Source organism: Uranotaenia lowii, chromosome 2 (genome assembly GCF_029784155.1).
Source record: "Uranotaenia lowii strain MFRU-FL chromosome 2, ASM2978415v1, whole genome shotgun sequence".
NCBI lineage: Eukaryota > Metazoa > Arthropoda > Insecta > Diptera > Culicidae > Uranotaenia > Uranotaenia lowii.
The window spans coordinates 332632743-332649628 of record NC_073692.1 but is presented as its reverse complement, the minus strand read 5'-3'; the positions used below and the strand labels follow the sequence as shown (position 1 = coordinate 332649628).

Sequence of the window (16886 nt, the reverse complement as noted above, 5' to 3'; positions counted from 1 at the left end):
TACACTCTATCGTTGATGTAATCATTCGTGGTTTGAAATCAGCAATTTTTTCTGGGTAATTTATTTTGTGTAAGTTGGATAGTGATTACTTTTAAGCCAACACAAATCGCATTACTTGTACAATCTTTCGATCACATGAGAAGTCAGGGTTCAGAATAATTTTACCTAAATATCTTACAACTTGGATTTTAGTTACGTTCTAGGACTTGACGAATATCGGTGACGACGTTAATCATATGTTTTTCTTTCGAACAAAAGGGTGCAGGAGTTATGTTTTCAGTTGATTTTATTTAATGCATATTATTTTTACTATTACAGTGGAAACTCTTATTTCAAAACATGCTAGAATTTTATCTTTTAAGCAGAACATTTTGTCATTTCCACTGAGTACCAACTGTTCCGTTTTCGTCATCCAACGATGTAGCCGGGCTGGCTATCAGATTTAGGATAATGTTATTTTAATTTTAATGTCATCTTTCGGTATCAAGCTTATTATATCGTTCGGCATATGGATAATGTATATCAATCTTCATCTGATGTTAGATATAGCCAACATTTAGTTCTTATATATGACATACATAAGTGCGGCCGATATTTAGCACAGTGCTGCATTTCGCCCGCAATTATGGAACAGTCAATAACGTTCTTAATATTGACTAGGAGAGCATTCCGACACCTATGATGGGTAGGTCAATTAGTTTTAGATCACAAAATTTGAAACAAATATTACTTAGTCGGATTTGACATGAATATTACAGAACAGTCAGCATCATGAAAATCTCCAATGTTTGTGTATAGACATGACCATTGAGTTAGTTTATTTTGGTTTCAAAGATTTTCCTTCTTTCGATAGAACTGAAGAAAATTGAAAAAAAAAGAATAAAAAGAAAACAGTATTAAGCGAAAAATTCATATATACAGCTTATCCATTGATTGAGAGTGATAAGCGTGACACCTGTCGCTTTTACAAGTTTGTTTTACTACTTAATCGTCGCTTTCAGTTTCGCGAGAAATGAACAATAATTTCGTCTCCTCGAATTCAATTAATTGAACTCAAGAGTTATTTTTTAATTAAAAACGATAGTTGTAACGCACTGATAGTTAATATACTATCAAAACTATTGTTTAGAAAAAGTTGAAATGTTATCAGTAATAGATATCCATAGATAAAAGTAATTTTACTGGTGGTATGGAGAAGATGATGGGCCCTTAATCGAGCGATTTTTCCTGTTCGCCATTCCGTACGGGTGTGGATGAACACTGAAAAGAGATGGATATTTTATCAAATGTAGATAGATTTTATTGATGTTGGATATCTGAAAAAAATTCGTAGTAGATTTGCCTAAAAATTTTTCATTATCTAGCTACTCAAAAACCTTTTTAAATAAAAAAAAAATATTGATTGAACCAAATCATTTTAAAAAACCTTTCAAAAAATATTTTGATACCTAAAAGATTGTTTCTCTGATTTTTGTAATTTTCAAGTAATTCAAACTATTTTCAAATATAAATACTTATACATAGTATAAAACGTCATATTAATATAAGGAGAATATTCAAGAAGTTTTAATACTTATTCATTGATTTACTGCGTGAGTGAAACCAGACAAGTTTGTTTAGGAAGGTAAGTTCGACGCCTAGTGGTTATACCTTGCATTGATTGGATCATTTCCAGCTGATGCTAGCGGAGACGATGCTGGCGATCTTACTCCTCTTCTTGGTGATGCGACCGGCCCACCGGTGATACGGTTCCTATTAAAACCCGAAATGGAAATCGTCGATGGAGGGTTCTGAACTACCGGAACATTGTGTGGACTACTGGCGATTGCCCGAATTTGCGGTGAACTGTGAGCAAAATGTTTCGGAATAAGAAAAAAAAGTGTTGCAATTGTTTTCTTGACTGATTCCAGTAACTTGCCTACATTTTGATACGTTATGAATATTTTTGAAATTCTGTTATATTATAAAAATAAATGATAATTCAAACAAAAATATCAGATTCTTGTTATTCGATTTGAAGGCTTCAGTAAATAAAATTGCAGTATAACATATCTTCCAGTCTGCGTTGAATTTGAGTTATTTAGAATAATAAAGATTATTTATTTAAGATTTTAAAACTCACTTTGGTAGTTCGGTTATTTCTGGTCCAGAACGACGTCCAGAAGTATTCATTAAACTTTTAGACTTTCCTTTCCCTGGTGGCGATCCACGGCCACTACGAACTTTCGGAGGATCATCTGGAGGCAGTTCAACAATCTGGGGTTCGGAACGATGATGCTTTGGGCTACCAGGGCTATGAGAATTCGACGGACTATCAGTCAGTTCAAGAATTTGGGGCCCGGATCGTCTGCTTCCAGGATACGTTATAGCACTGCGTGCCATACTGTGGAACTCTCTGTCGAAATCTTCTGCTTCATCATCAGCTAGATTAATAAAATCCTGTCGCTCTTCTTGCGTTCCGGTGCGAACATTTTGCTCTCGCTCTATAATGTGAGCACGTTCTCCAATGTGGTGTCCAATCGCCATTTTTTTCGTACCAGAACGGCTGTCTTGTACGGTTCTACGTGTTTCCTTGATACCACCAGGACCGGTTCTGGTGCTGGATGTAGCCTGATAAACCTGAGGTCCGTTTGGTCCAGAGGACATAGAAATCACACTGCTGCTGCAAAACATCGATCCCTGCGGATTGCCATTCAGTAGTCTGTTCATACCGTTCATATTGTTCATGCTGTTTACGCTACTGATAGCGTTCATATTGTTAAGACCTCCGCCCATGAATGGCATCAATGCATTTCCTCCGCGATGCATTCCCCCGGCACCACCCATTGAATCAAACATTCCAAACGGATCGGCAAACAAGGAGTTCATCATGTTATTCATTTGTCTCATCGAACGCATATGATGCCTGAAAAGATATATAAGTTTTCAGTATGCAAGAATCGTAATTCAATGCAAAATGGATGGATAGACACGTATCGGAAGGACATAGTATCCATCAGTAAAGCTTTATAAAAACAATATTTAACCGATGAAAAATTTTGAAACATGTTCTATATACCTTTATTATAAGAGAGTTTTAACTTTCCTAGTTATTCGTCTTTATGAACTGTTTATGTTCTACGTATGAACTAAAAATTTTTCAAACCATCACAGCACAATTTCCCCGTATGTCTGGATAACGAGCCGCTATTAAGCCTAGTCCCATTCTGAATAGAATAGCAAAAAGGGCGCTTCTAGGTTCCAAGATAGGTAGATAAAAAGTTATAAGCACTGATCACACTTGACATGACCCTTAGAACAAAAATTCAACCATATTCTGTTTAATTTATTTTGTCAGATTATTCAGGTTCGCAATACCGACGGCAGGTGGCGAGCCTGAAAAATGTGGCAATGCCCTATAGGAAAAATGTACCTGTTTAGCCCGATTTTATCGTATATCGTATATTTTATCGTATAGAAATTGCCTGTTTTTTTTAAGTTGGGTGGCATTTCCTATATCGGATAGCATTTCTTCAAATCGATCGATGCGCACTCTGGAATCAATATTGCGTACTGTTGGAAAAATAATCCAGAAAACGAAATCGAGTGTCCAGTCAGTATGGTCAGTGGTATAAGATTGCGCTTAATCTCATGAAATTTTGAACGATATGTTCAAACAAAATTACAATTTATGGAAAATTAAGGGGTCATATTTAAAAAAAAAGGCAATCAGTCGCAGTCGTGATACTAGACTGTTTTTGTTTAGAAATTTAGCAATATTTAGGAAAATTATTCGAATTTTGAAGTTTTTTTTTAATGTATTTGTAGAAATATGCCTAGAATCTGACTTGTTACAATTAGTAATTAGAACTACTTTATTTTAGATCCTATACAAAAAAAAAATGAAAAAATTTTCAGTTATAAAGATTTTTCATAACTAGTTTATTAAAGGCTTTTACAAATTTTAAATGTGCCGAAGTTATTCGCTTCAATAAATAAGTAGGGAATGGGGCCGTAATAATAATGAGTTTGGCAAAAAGAATTTTTTTCAATTCAAAATTTTTTAATTGTGCGGGAATTTTATCCTCTGGGATGATTCATCCCTAAAGGAACTCAATAATTTTTCTATCCGCATAAGTGCTAATACATTAGAATGGAATTTCTATAAGGTACACCGGGGCAAGTGCAAACGGTTTTCACCATAGTTAAACTTTCACATGTCCTAGAAAAATATGTAAATCTTCAAAAATTATCAATTATCGTTCGTTGCATCATTAAAATGGTTCTCAACAAATTCCCGTTGAAAGTGAAAAATTAAAAAATGTTGGTAAAAAGTAACGGCACTTTTGTGAAAATTTTTTTAAATTTGCACTTGCCCCGTTTATGGGGGCAAGTGCAAACGCAATGCTTTTTCCAAACTTATTCAAAGATGCGTCAGTGTATCGTTACTTAAACGAATTTAATACATGTTCCGGTATGTTTTATCAACTTTTTTTTATGTATTTGCTGTTTTTCTGCTATATTAATTACTTTTTGGAACTTCAGTTTTGCTGACTGTTAGACCTTCATTTGCCAAGGCATTACGGAATTTTGAATATCCGCTTCAGATACAACACTTTGGATACCCTTTCTGACCACTCTAATATAATGCTGAACCATTTTTGAGATAATTTTTTTTATAATGTCTGATGTTACATGGCTAAAGATGCGTTTGCACTTACCCCGGTAGTGTCGTTTGCACTTGCCCCGCAGTGTGGGTTGACAGGAGTGAATATTATTTTGACAATTTTCAGGGTCTACTGAAAAATTATCATAAATTTTCCGCTTTCACTTGAATGTCAGTCCCAAACACTCACCTTTCAACGAAAAATCGGATTTGAATGCCCTTTTTTGTAGCCAAAAAAAGCAAAACAAAAACACACTTTTCATGTCTAGTACGTACTTAAATTCGTGTGTAATCAAACAGTGCCGTGTTTTTAGTGAATTATTAAAAGAAAGTTTAGTTTATCTATGTCAGATTGTTGGTTTGGACAACAACAACAACTTCTAGAAGAAGAAATATTTTTTAATTTTTTTGTAACAGAGAAAAGTTGATCGTTTGCACTTGCCCCGAGTTTGCACTTGCCCCGGTGTACCTTAACTCTTTTTTGGTTGCCCTTCTAATACATATGCAAGCAATAGAGTATTATATATATCTAAAGAATCTAGCTATCCTGACTAGGTACTATTTTTTGTACAATTTCCATAACACTTATTCATTTCTACGATTTTGCTCTTATCAAATGCATGTGAAGGTTTCAAAAGTTCTTCAGTTTTATAGTTTCATATTTGCAACATTTCGATATCATAATTTAGTTTATTTTATTAATTGCAATTTAAGGCTATTTGAAGTCATAACACAATTACAAAATCCTTCGAAATTTCGGAGCTTCATTGAACTTTTGAATAATATTTATTAATCAAAACATTTAAATCCTTTCTATTCATTGGTACTGGATAAATTTACAAATTTAAACAGCTATTTCAGCCATGCATTAAATGATAACAAAGATTCCAACAAAGCTCCAATGATGAATGGCAACCCTTCCTGTGACATCAGAAAAATCGACTCAACTCTAGAAAATTCCGACAGTACTTACCCGAAAATCGGATCATCCTCTAGATCCCCCATCATCCCGAACAGAGACATTGAAACGGCAAGTTCCGAAGTACAGCCCGAAACCAGAAATTATTCCCAAAACGCACTTTTTTCGGTTCAAATTTGAAATTTACTGCGTAAACTTTTCACGGCCTTCTTCAACCAAAATATGTGATGGTTTCCAGTGGCAGATGAGAAAAAGCACTACCAACTTGACGACGACAAAACTTTGTACACACTGAGGTTGTTTATATTAGTTTTGGTTAAACATAAACTATGTTACTCAAAAATGGGTTTTGGAAAAATGAGAAACTAGTTATACTTGAAATTGTAAAGCTTATTAAATAAGAAATTTTCTTTTCAAATGTTTCCGTACACATATCTAGCGAATGTCATCACCAACTATTTCATTTTGTTTTAAGATCATTCAATAGATTTAATTCATCATATTATTAACGAGAAATACAAACCCAAACCTTTAATTTGTATTTTTAAGAACGACAAGCATTTATTCAACATATAAAACTTCAACACAGATAACGAATATCAATTACATAGCAAATTTACGTTAAGGTTAAACAAAACTTTAGAGTTTCATGCTAAGGTAATTCATAAGGTATTCATTTATATACATTCCAATCACTTCAAATCAGTTAAATTGAAACTTTTTTCAAACATGGCTGATCTGTTGCAAACGATAGTATGTAGTATAATTAGATATTGTATTAGCTATTGTTCTTGTGAAAACTTCTTACACGATATGTGCGTAAAGACGTTCTGGGAAAAAGATATATTATCCGTGCGATACTTCATCCTTCTTATGGCATCGTTCGTTCCTACTAGCAAAATTTTTGTTCTTTTAATCGTCCTTTAGATCCAAATTTTGATCAAACATTTTAAGTAATTCTTCATTGGTATCTGTTGACTGAAAGTTTGATATTGAAAAATCTTCGTTTTCCATTTTGATTTTTTTCATGAACTTTGCCAAATTAGTTTCTCTCGCAATGTCTGAATCGTTTTCTTCAGTTTTGTTTTCTGTATCTAAGTCCTGGTTGATAACTATTTCATTTAAGCCTCCATGGATGGAACACGAACTGTGTGCTGCTGCAGCAGCAGTTTCGTCCACATTGTGCTGCACATTCAACTGTTGTACCAGTGTATCGATTTCATGACCAGCATCTGATGTTTGATTTGGTTCTATACTTCCAAATTTTTCATTTTGCTCTGACTGATTTTTTAAAACTTGTAAATTAGCAGTTTTGGCGTAGATATTTTCTCCAATGTTATTTACGTAATAGTTGTAGAACATGTTATTGCTGATAGCTGTTTCAAATTCTCCATCCGATCGCTGCAATCCCATTCGAATCAGTACGGAAATTTTAGTTGTATAGGGTTTTAGCCACTTGTATACTCTCCTGTGGATTATTATCTGATCATCTTCGCAAAGTGGTTCCCAAAGTTCGATCAATGATTTTTTCACGTTGTCAATTAAAATTTGTTTACGCATTTCCGGGATGAGTCGGCCAATACCATCCAAATGGCGAAAAGTGAGATCCATTAGGGCTTGGGCACTTTTATTGGTTAAGTACATTTGCCATTTGAATATCATTATCATCAGATCCCACAATTTGTCCATGGAATTGACATCAAGGCGCATCAAAGAACAACAGGCGATGTCGGTCAGCAAAATGCGGGTTTGCTGCGCTGTTAGTAGGTTATGTTGGTAAGCCGTTGAAATGTAATGCAGAAATTTTGGATCCAGCAGCACCTCGGTGATTTCTCTCAAAACTGTCAATAGAAAAACCTGTGTTATACTTAACTATTTTTATTTGTCTAAACTAAAAAGACTATATCTCGCGCGAGCTTTCATTACGTTGAATGAAACATAAACATCGAACTATACCGAACCGAGAAAACGCTTCTGAAATATGAAGAGTATTTTTCATATTCTATTTTTATTCCTCCGCCGATAATCCTTCAAAAATACGCGAAATCCATGGAAACTAATTGTGTCAGATATTCAACATTATGAATTTATTTTTATGCAATTTTTAGAGTATCAGCAGCGGTCAGGTGTCAAAGCTATAATAACACTCCATTTTGACACTTCGACGGCGCACCGCAAGGTTTCAAACCAGGTGTTATCTTGCTCCTGGGTGTTAAAAAAGCGAGCCAGGAGTCAAATATTGCTGATCCACTCTTTTTTTCTATTTCTGCGATAGCTGATTTGGGCTCCCGTAGGGTACCACTGTAAAAAAAATTACATTATTCAAGAAAAAAATGAGCATTGTTCTACATAAGGATTATTTATCGACTGAAATTAAATCGGATGAACAAGCGGAAAACATTTAAAGATGATTTAATAAAAAGTTGTCAAACGAACATGTATACCAAATATTATTATCGGATTATCTATTGTTTATAAAACAAAAAATTGTGTTTGCCTTGAGCTTGGTCAATCAGCGGTCAAAATCACGGAAAAATGAATAATAAAAAAACTGTTTGCGATGGGGTCAATCAGCGGACAAATTCACGAAAAAAAAAAAAGCTGTAGTTGTTTAAATAAGTTTAGAGTTCGACGACACGGTAGCGATCATTCATTGAATGTTGGATTTCGTGCTATGTTTTGCAGTCGGAGTTATCCGTATAAAGTTTAACTGAAAAGCGGTTAGCGTGTAGAAAACCGACAGATTTTATACTGATTTGACAGATCGCACAAGTTTCGCAGTTATGAGTGTGCAGTCCAATTTTTTGCGATGCGAATGGTATTATTTCCTATAATAGATCATTATCCGTACACAACTCCTTTTTTTAACTTCTCATATACGATTTGTTACATTTTAACGACAGCATAATTGAATTCGACCAGCATATAAAGTATCAAAGACGCATTTATCGCATCAAAAATCTTCGTCATGCCAAATTCGTTAATTCTCAGGCTATGGAAAAATGTGTTTTCAATAGTGTTCAATATTTTTTGTTTTGTCTGGGATTTTAACGCTCGTAATTAATTCAATCTCAATGAATTCTAAGAATAATAATATTTCATTCCGATGACTTCATGTTTTGTCCTCTCTTGCAAAATAATGATTTGAAGATTGATTCAAGAATTTACTTCTTAACTTTTCAATGAAATTAGTGAGTAAGAGTGAATTTTTTAACTGTGTTTACTGCTCCGGCTAGCCTACCGCACGGAAGGCTACCGTCGCTCGATTAGAAATTTTCCCAGTAACCGCAATATGAATACCGACCAGCTCCTGATTTGACAGGTGCTAAAGTGTCTGGGGAAAATTTACAAAAGAAAATAGCAACAAACAACAACAACACCTATCGATGCGTCACCAGTGGCAAAAATGGGAACCAGTTTAGCACTTACCAGTGCGCAAATGAGCTGTCAAAGCTAAAATAAGACCGAGAATGTGTCCCGGGTTAACACCTGGATAGCACTTACCGGTACTGATGCTCTTAGGTCGAATTCACAGTGAGCGCGGTGCGAAGTGCGAAGCGAATTTCCAATTCGCGCGAAAAACCGCTTCTCATTGAAACACGTTGAAAAAAACATCGACCGGCCACAGTGCAAGCGAATTTTCGTGCGAACACCTGGCTGGATCGCGCGAATTCATCCTGTTCATCCGGACATACACTGAAAATATTCTCTCGGATATTTTTTATCGTAAAATGATTTATCAAAAAAAATTTTTTCAAAAGTTTATTTATTTAATTATCATTGCCGTTTCTGTTTTGGTAATGAAAAATGCACGGTTTTTTAGCGCGGATTTTCGAAACAAACGCGGTTTCAGTCTTTTTCTATTGAAACAAATTATAACTGGCAATAAACGACCGGTGGCATGAAAGCCCCACAATATGTGTATAGGGTGAAGGGGCTGAACGGATAGAAGTTGGAATTTGTTATCCGACGCCATCTTGAAATCCAATATGGCCCCTTTCACTCAACTTTAAAATGCTGGAAGTGACTGAAAAGCACATGAAACTCCCACAATATGGGTATTGGATGAAAGTACTCAATAGAAGTCGAATTTGGCTGTCCGACGCCATTTTGAAATACAAGATGGCGGTTTCCGCTTAATTTAAAATGCAATAAATAACTGAAAATCGTAAGGTCCATCCACAATATAAGAAATCAGTAAAAGGGATAAAAAAGTAGATGAAAAATTACTGACAAAAATTTAACAAAAATTTTGAGAGAACTGCAAAAAAGCACTGAAAAGAATAAACAAAAATATAACAAGTGTTATAAAACTAAAGTAATATTGACAAAAATAATACAAAACTGTGGGAAAATATGAATAACTATTACTAAAATTAAAAAATATGACAAAAAAAATAGTGACAAATGACAAAACTTTGGATAAAACACGCCAAATGTGGTTAAATAATTAAGCCAAAAAATATGACAAATATTACAAAATTAGACAAAAATATGAGAAAAAAATCACAGAAATGGCAAAACTATGACAAATGAGAAAAAAACATTTATGATAAAATTATAATCAAAATTTGATAATGAAATGACCTGACAGAACTACACGCAGCGAAAAGTAGTACCATTGAGATAAAAAAAATACATCTTCGATTCAAAAACCACGTGTACATTGAAACAAAATCCATTTCCCTTGATTCAAGTAAATTTTATATTGAACCGAAATTTTTTTCCATTAAACCAATGTTCCAAATTTTTGGATCAAAGTATTTAATTTGAGTTTAAAGAATTTTTTTTTTGACTCAGAATCAATGTGAAAATTCATTGATTTAGATGAATTTTCTTTTGAATCAAAGTATTTTTTCGTCAAACAGTCGACATCTTCAGTAGCTTCTTTTTGGTGAACGGGACGGCAAGAAGGTTTGCCGCGCAACAGCCAGACAGCACCGGAAACACAAGATCCGGCGTAGGAAAGTCTTGGCAGCTTTAAGAGGGCAGACGATAGTGACTCCTAGGTAAGTCTTTCAAAATCAATTTAATTTCAAATAAACAAACCTAACAAACTTTTTCAGGGCAACCATTCATCCAACTAATTCCTTCCGATCCGGTCCAAGGAGAAATCTGGCGCCGAAACCCTTCATGAGTTGTTCGAAAGGAACTGTCGCCAACAAACATCGTTCAGTAAGTACTTTCCATGCAATTTTAATTTTTAATTGTTAGCATTATTTAGCTTAATATCGTTTTTTGTGAGCTTCATAACAAGAGAAGCATTTTTGTCATAACTTCGTATTATGTGCGCTATGTAAAAATTTAATGTGTACATTTTGTTCTTCTCTTTATTTACAGATGTACCGGTTCAAAACTTAAATCATAGGGAAAATCGATAATGTGAATGTGATAATGTAATCTAAATAAATAAAATGTTGTAAACCATAATTGATTTCTTTTTTTTCCAATTGGAAGAAAATTAATATGTAGTACTAGAATTATTAAAACAAAAAGTAGAATTGAAGAACAAATGCTTTTAAATTGAAACCCAAATACCGTTGGAACAAACGAAAAGTTCATAAAATTAAACGAAAAGACTTTTGAATCAAAAGCATTTTGTTTTTCGAATCAAAGAAAAAGTTTTGATTCAAAGGAAAGCATTTCTTCGAAACAAAAGAAAATGTTTTTGAATCGAAGGAATTTTTATTTGTCCCAAAATCAAAGGAAAAAATCCTTTGTTTTTGCGGCACTTTCCTTTGAAACTAATTTCTATTTTTCTGCGTGTAATATAAGGACCAATATTTGACAATAAATTTACAAAAATGACAAAATAATAACAACAAATTTACAATAAAATCACAAAAATCTGACAAAAAATAAGGCAAAATGGCTAGAATATGATAAAGTTTTGAAAAAAATATGACAAAAAATTGTCAAAAATAATGACAATAATCTAACAAAATTATGAAAAATGAGATAAAAATATGACAAAATACTTTCAAATATATGTAAGAAAAATGACAAAATGATGACAAATACGACATAAAAATCACAAAATTAAAAAAAAAGACAAATCCAAACATATAATAATAATAATAATAATTTATTAATGATGAATATGTAAAAAATATATCGCAAATACGACGAAAAAATGACACAATCTATAAAAATCTATGGGCTTGTGATATGTGTAACTCAGTTGGCATGTTAGTTCCCTCCTAAGCCAATGTCCGTGAGTTCAAATACAAGAGTAATCATCGAATGCATTTGTACTGGAAAAGACTTTCAGTATGAAGAGAAGGTGGTAAAACGAATATAATCGAACGAAAAAAGACAAAACTATAAAAAAAAACTTACAATCAAATGAACAAAAAATCTGACAGAACTATGACAAAAATATGACAAACGAAAACATGACAAAATTATAACAAAAATTAAAATAAAATGACAAAAATCTTACAGTACTATGACAACCTTTGTCAATTGTCATAGTTTTGTTTTATCATAGTTTTGTAATATTTTTTCATACTTTTGTTGCATATATTTTTATCACATTTGTAAGATTTTGGTCATAGTATTGCCAGATTTATGTTATTTTATTTCAAAATTTTGTCATACAGACCCCGCTTGATTTTGGCAACATCCGAGCAAAAACCGTTCGTTTTTGGCAACATCCAAAAAAGACGTTTTTTTGTCTTTTTTTTATTTTTTATTTTCATTTTAAACAAATAAAAATTAATGTAAAACGTAATATTAGCATGAAATTTTTTCATTCGGCTTAATTATGATAGTTTTAAACAGTAAAAACATGATTTTTTCCATGTTTAATGCTCATAACTAATATAATTGAGTCAAATTGAAAAATTGTATGCTAATATAAGGTTTTACATAAATTTTGACTAATTTGAATTAAAAATCAAAAATGAAAAAGTGTCAAAAAAAAAACCGTTCGATTTTGGCATCATAAAATTTTCGGGCGTGTTGCCAAAAACGAACGGGGTCTGTATTTGTAATTTTTGATTAGTTATTAGCGTAACATTTCAAAAGGGCGAAACTGCCAAATGTAAACAAATCGAGTTAACGGTCATTCCGGATGCACGCGGTTGCACTTTACCTATCAAACGCGGTTTCATCTTAAAATTACTTAAAACTTTCAAAAAATTGATAAAATTCAATTGGGCGAAACTTCCTGTTGATGCATTTTCGTTGGAACGTGAAGTTACGCCTATTCAAAATGGAGTGAATTTTTCTATTCGTGTAGAGCCAAAAGGCGTAACTGAGTTGACCGTGTGTGACAAAACGGCCTAATTAGTTTTTGCGTGTAGGATGAATGGGCGTAACTTCAAAACCAAAACAAAAACGGCCGATCAATTGGGCGAAACTTGCAGGCGTAACTGAAATCGAAAACAATAATAGGGCGAAACTCGAAAATCTCTGAAATTACGCGAAAAAAGTTAAAGTTCTTGATAACCATCGAACAATAAGTGAATATAATGCACATTTTATGATTTTGTTGAACAAAAAGTGGTCGATTTTATAAATAGGATTTGAATAGGTGTTCCGGATTTTCAAACGCGTTTTTCTCGTTTCGAGCTAACTGCTAGTTTCGCCCTTTTTAAATGTTACGCTAGATTTGTCATATTTTTATTTCATTTTTCATATTTTCCATAATGTTGTCAAATATTTGTCAAAGTTTTTAATTTCGAGTTTTGGCATTATTACTAATTTGTTGTTATTATTCAGTCAACTTTTATTAATTTTTGTCAGTTTTTTTTTTAAATTTGGTCATGGCTTTGCCATTTCAATGTCAAATTTATCATAGAATTGGTATATTTTTCTAATATTTTTGTAATATTTTTATCACCATTGCCATATTTTTATTAAAGTTTTGTCAGCGTTTCGTAATATTTGTTATTATTATATTGTATTTTTTTTCAAAATTTTGTTATATTTATGTCATAGTTTTAGAAGATTTTTTTTGCGATTTTCAGTCATTAAAATTATTTTAAAGTTGAACGGAAGCCGCCGTATTGGATTTTAAGATGGCGTTTCATAGCGTCAGAAAAATTCGACTGTTACTAATTGATTGAGTTTTTCGGAATAAACGCGGATTGGTTTTTTTTTTTGCGCGGTGCGTATCCCTCGCTCACAGTTTTGTTAATTTGCAAAGATTTTTTCACATGTGATTAATTTTTGCAACACCGAAGGTTTTTTTCAGTGTTGAACCGCTTTGCAATTCGCGTGCACTGTGGCCGGCCTTCAAAAGCGAACTTGCGAAATTCATCCGGTGAATGAATATTTCGCTTCGCAGTTCGCTTCGCGCTCACTGTGTTCGTACCCTTAGAGCTATTTTTTAAATCATATACACTCAGAAAAATACTATTATGTATGCCATAAGATTCTCTTATGAAGTGGCGCCATAAGAAAAAATAATGAAATTCATAAGATTGTCTTATGACGCGAATGAATTCTGAAGATGAACGGCTACTGCAATGAGAGGTTGTTGCTTTTCATAAGAGATTCTTATGGAAACAGTAAATCACTTTCTAATAAGAATAATTCTAGATATTTCATGCTGAAAACATTCACTTTATTGTTTACCAAATTTGTTTTAAATTTAATCATTTATGGTCACCATCAGCAGCGCATCAACAGACGGCTTCATCAAAGTTTTTTTTGAAGCATCTTGATCTTCGACCTTGCGTTTTTTGCCGACCAACTTGCTGAAAAGTAAACAAATAATGTATTTTAGTTTACTTATATATTAATGTTCACACCAAAAACACCAAATCGAACTTACCATTCCGGAGATAGAAATTACATTTAACATTGAAGCAAAACTAAAAATAACTATGAACTGGCGATTACTTCGTATTGTTAGATGATGAAAAAAACTGATTCAATGAATGAATGTGTTCATTATTTTTTCACAATGCCGTTTCTTCTATTTTTCATAAGAACATCGTATGACAATTGAAAGAATTTCATAAGACTCTTATGAAACATTATTTTACACTCTAAAAAGTGGTTCATAAGATGCATCTTATGAAAATTATAATAAGAATTTGCCTGAGTGTAGGAACATACGACATATTCGAACATAAATCGTTCATACGTCTGAACACATTGCTTCCTGAAGCGGGCCACAGACTGCACAACAAATGCGATGAAATTCGATGAAATTTTGTCGCTGTAAACACGATTGTTCGCGTGAAAAATGTTTGTATAGTGTGTGGGCGAGCATAGATCAAACAATCGTCGTGGAATCATCGAATTTGTACAGGCCATTTGTGTAGTCTATGGCCCGCTTGAGCCGATGTCCGTGAGTTCGAGCCCAAGAGTAAACATCGAACAAAGTTGTACCGGATAAGTTTTTCAATAACTCTCCGCCAACTGCAACGTTGATATAAAGTCGCGAATGCCATAAAGATGGTGAAACGACTATAATCGAAACAAAGAAAAAAAAAGTCTCAACACATTCGTCGTTTGGAGGGGAAATTTGTTTCATTCGTCTGTTTTCTTCAGAGGACTGAACCAGCTGTGTGCAGCAGTGTGGTTCCCGAAATAAAATACTTCACCCCATAACAGGCTCGGAATAGGGTAACATTTTGGTTGCCAAACGCATCTGTTGTTGGCATACTGCAGATTTAGAATCAGTTTTAACAAGGATTATGCTGAAAACTCTGCATTTTGTGCCCAACCATAATTTATTAATGTTAACAAAGATCCCTTTGATTGACATTCCCGAGCCGCAGATATCATTTCTCGCGTGAGCTTTCATTACGTCGAATGAAACAAAATTTGAAAAACTGAGATATTCACTAAAACAGCTTCATTATAACATTGGCTCTTATTCTGCGCCTCGAGTGACGTGACGATAGTAGAGTCACCCAAGTCACTCTATTCCAGCAGTCGGTTTAGGTGAGGAACGTCACTTCGGATGAACTTTGTGAGTTCTTACCCTATTCTCGTAGTCACCGTGGGTGAGGATTGTCGCATTCGGGTGACGATTTTAGGTGACAATTGTCGGTACCTTTTCAGGTGACGACGAAGAACAAATCTAAGCAAAATCGTGAACAAAGCGGCATTTTAACAATAAATTGTAACACAATAGATATAAATAAACAAAAATAGCTTGTTAAAATTGGCCCTTATTCTGCGCCGCGCGTGACGTGATGATTGTCACCTCACCTCGGAGTCACCGTGAGATTTGTCACCTTATTCCCGGAGTCGATCCGGGTAAAGTGACAGAGGTTCATTCTAGGTGAGCGACCGAATGAACTCATGTGTCAAATTTGCTCGGTTTGTTTTTATTTCGTTCGCGATTCCAAATGTTAAAATTAAATTTAAAATCAAAATGTACAAATTTCGGTACACAAACGGTCACTAACGGATTGCAAGGTTTGAGCAAGCAGCTGGAATAACTTTTGGAGCTGCGAATAGAGCGAATCGGACAGAATTTGGTCTTATATGTTTGGTTCCTGGAGCGGCTTGGAAAAAAACATCCAACAAAATAGCGGAAATCGACGGCTGCTGCCCCAATAAACTGGTCCTTTGCATACAGATCAACACATGGGATACGACACCTCGACGTCGATAAACATGATTCAGTACAGGACTTCAAAGCTGTAACATTAATTTGTTCGAAAACAACATTACCGGGTGAAAGTGAAAAATCCCCCCGCGACGGGAATTGGATAAGATGAAGTGAAGTGCAAAAAATGTCTTATTTTAAACTCGTTGCATGTAAATTGCATGTAAATAAAGTTGTATAAAATGAAATTATAACCTTTTTCAATTTTATATGTTTCAAATTTATTTCCAACTTCTACCTAGTAATTTTTTTTTGTTGCACAAATGATTGAAAAAATTAAAAATTGAAGTGATTTTTGTTATGATTGATTCTTAAACTATCACACTTTAGTGTAATTAAACGTTTAGAGCATAATTATACCGTTTTGCATAAATTTTCCTTTAAATTTTTATCCCGTCACCACCTGAAAAGGTACCGACAATTGTCACCTAAAATTGTCACCCGATTGCGACGATTCTCACCCACGGTGACTACGAGAATAGGGTAAGAACTCACAAAGTTCATCCGAAGTGACAATCCTCACCTAAACCGACTACTGGAATAGAGTGACTTGGGTGACTCTACTATCGTCACGTCACTCGAGGCGCAGAATAAGGGCCATTGTTTTTTCTCCATTTAAAACCACTTTTTTTCTTCTAAAAATCAGAAAAAAAAATTCGCATATCTAGTCGAAAATCTTTAATTTTAATCTGAATTACAAATTGTCGGTACCTTTTCAGGTAGCGACGAGTTAGAAAATTAGTCGA

The 16886-nt window shown here is 33.8% G+C and overlaps 2 protein-coding genes and 1 long non-coding RNA gene across 5 annotated transcripts in view; 1 reads left to right on the top strand and 2 right to left on the bottom strand.

Annotated features, from left to right (window-relative positions):
- Window positions 1-268: 268 nt before the first annotated feature.
- Window positions 269-5821, bottom strand: LOC129741992 (myeloid leukemia factor). 2 transcript variants are annotated; one of them, XM_055733838.1, is made up of 4 exons: window positions 5619-5821; window positions 2123-2905; window positions 1651-1845; window positions 269-1260 (listed from the first exon to the last, which is right to left on the bottom strand). In XM_055733838.1, exons 1-4 carry the CDS (start codon window positions 5666-5668, stop codon window positions 1179-1181), a joined length of 1110 nt encoding a protein of 369 aa, XP_055589813.1. In that variant the 5' UTR covers window positions 5669-5821; the 3' UTR covers window positions 269-1178. The 2 variants fall into 2 exon arrangements, with proteins under 2 accessions (XP_055589813.1, XP_055589814.1); XM_055733839.1 differs by lacking the exon at window positions 1651-1845.
- Window positions 5822-6214: 393 nt separating this feature from the next.
- The window catches only part of LOC129744620 (protein OSCP1), a 40015-nt gene continuing 29343 nt past the window's right edge, over window positions 6215-16886 (bottom strand). Inside the window, exons 1-2 of one of the 2 annotated variants that reach the window (XM_055737237.1) lie at window positions 7521-7596; window positions 6215-7405 (exon numbers count right to left, since the gene is read on the bottom strand). In XM_055737237.1, the coding sequence (XP_055593212.1) occupies window positions 6477-7405; window positions 7521-7563 (972 nt within the window). In that variant the 5' untranslated portion in view covers window positions 7564-7596 and the 3' untranslated portion in view covers window positions 6215-6476. Of the gene's footprint in view, window positions 7406-7520; window positions 7597-16886 lie in introns of those variants that run through there. The other variant, XM_055737236.1, reaches the window with a different exon arrangement.
- Window positions 10206-11253, top strand: LOC129744623 (uncharacterized). The gene is made up of 3 exons (XR_008736960.1): window positions 10206-10573; window positions 10631-10739; window positions 10905-11253. It is a non-coding gene; the product is annotated as an uncharacterized LOC129744623 (long non-coding RNA).

What these genes read in the sequence shown, in the direction of transcription:
- LOC129741992 (XM_055733838.1), bottom strand. Translation starts at nt 5,668, where the DNA reads ATGTCTCTGTTCGGGATGATGGGGGATCTAGAGGATGATCCGATTTTC. An exon ending in GAAATAACCGAACTACCAAA is followed by an intron (nt 1,846 to 2,122) that starts GTGAGTTTTAAA and finishes TTTTGCTCACAG; the next exon opens with TTCACCGCAAATTCGGGCAA. An exon ending in AATGATCCAATCAATGCAAG is followed by an intron (nt 1,261 to 1,650) that starts GTATAACCACTA and finishes ATCTCTTTTCAG; the next exon opens with TGTTCATCCACACCCGTACG.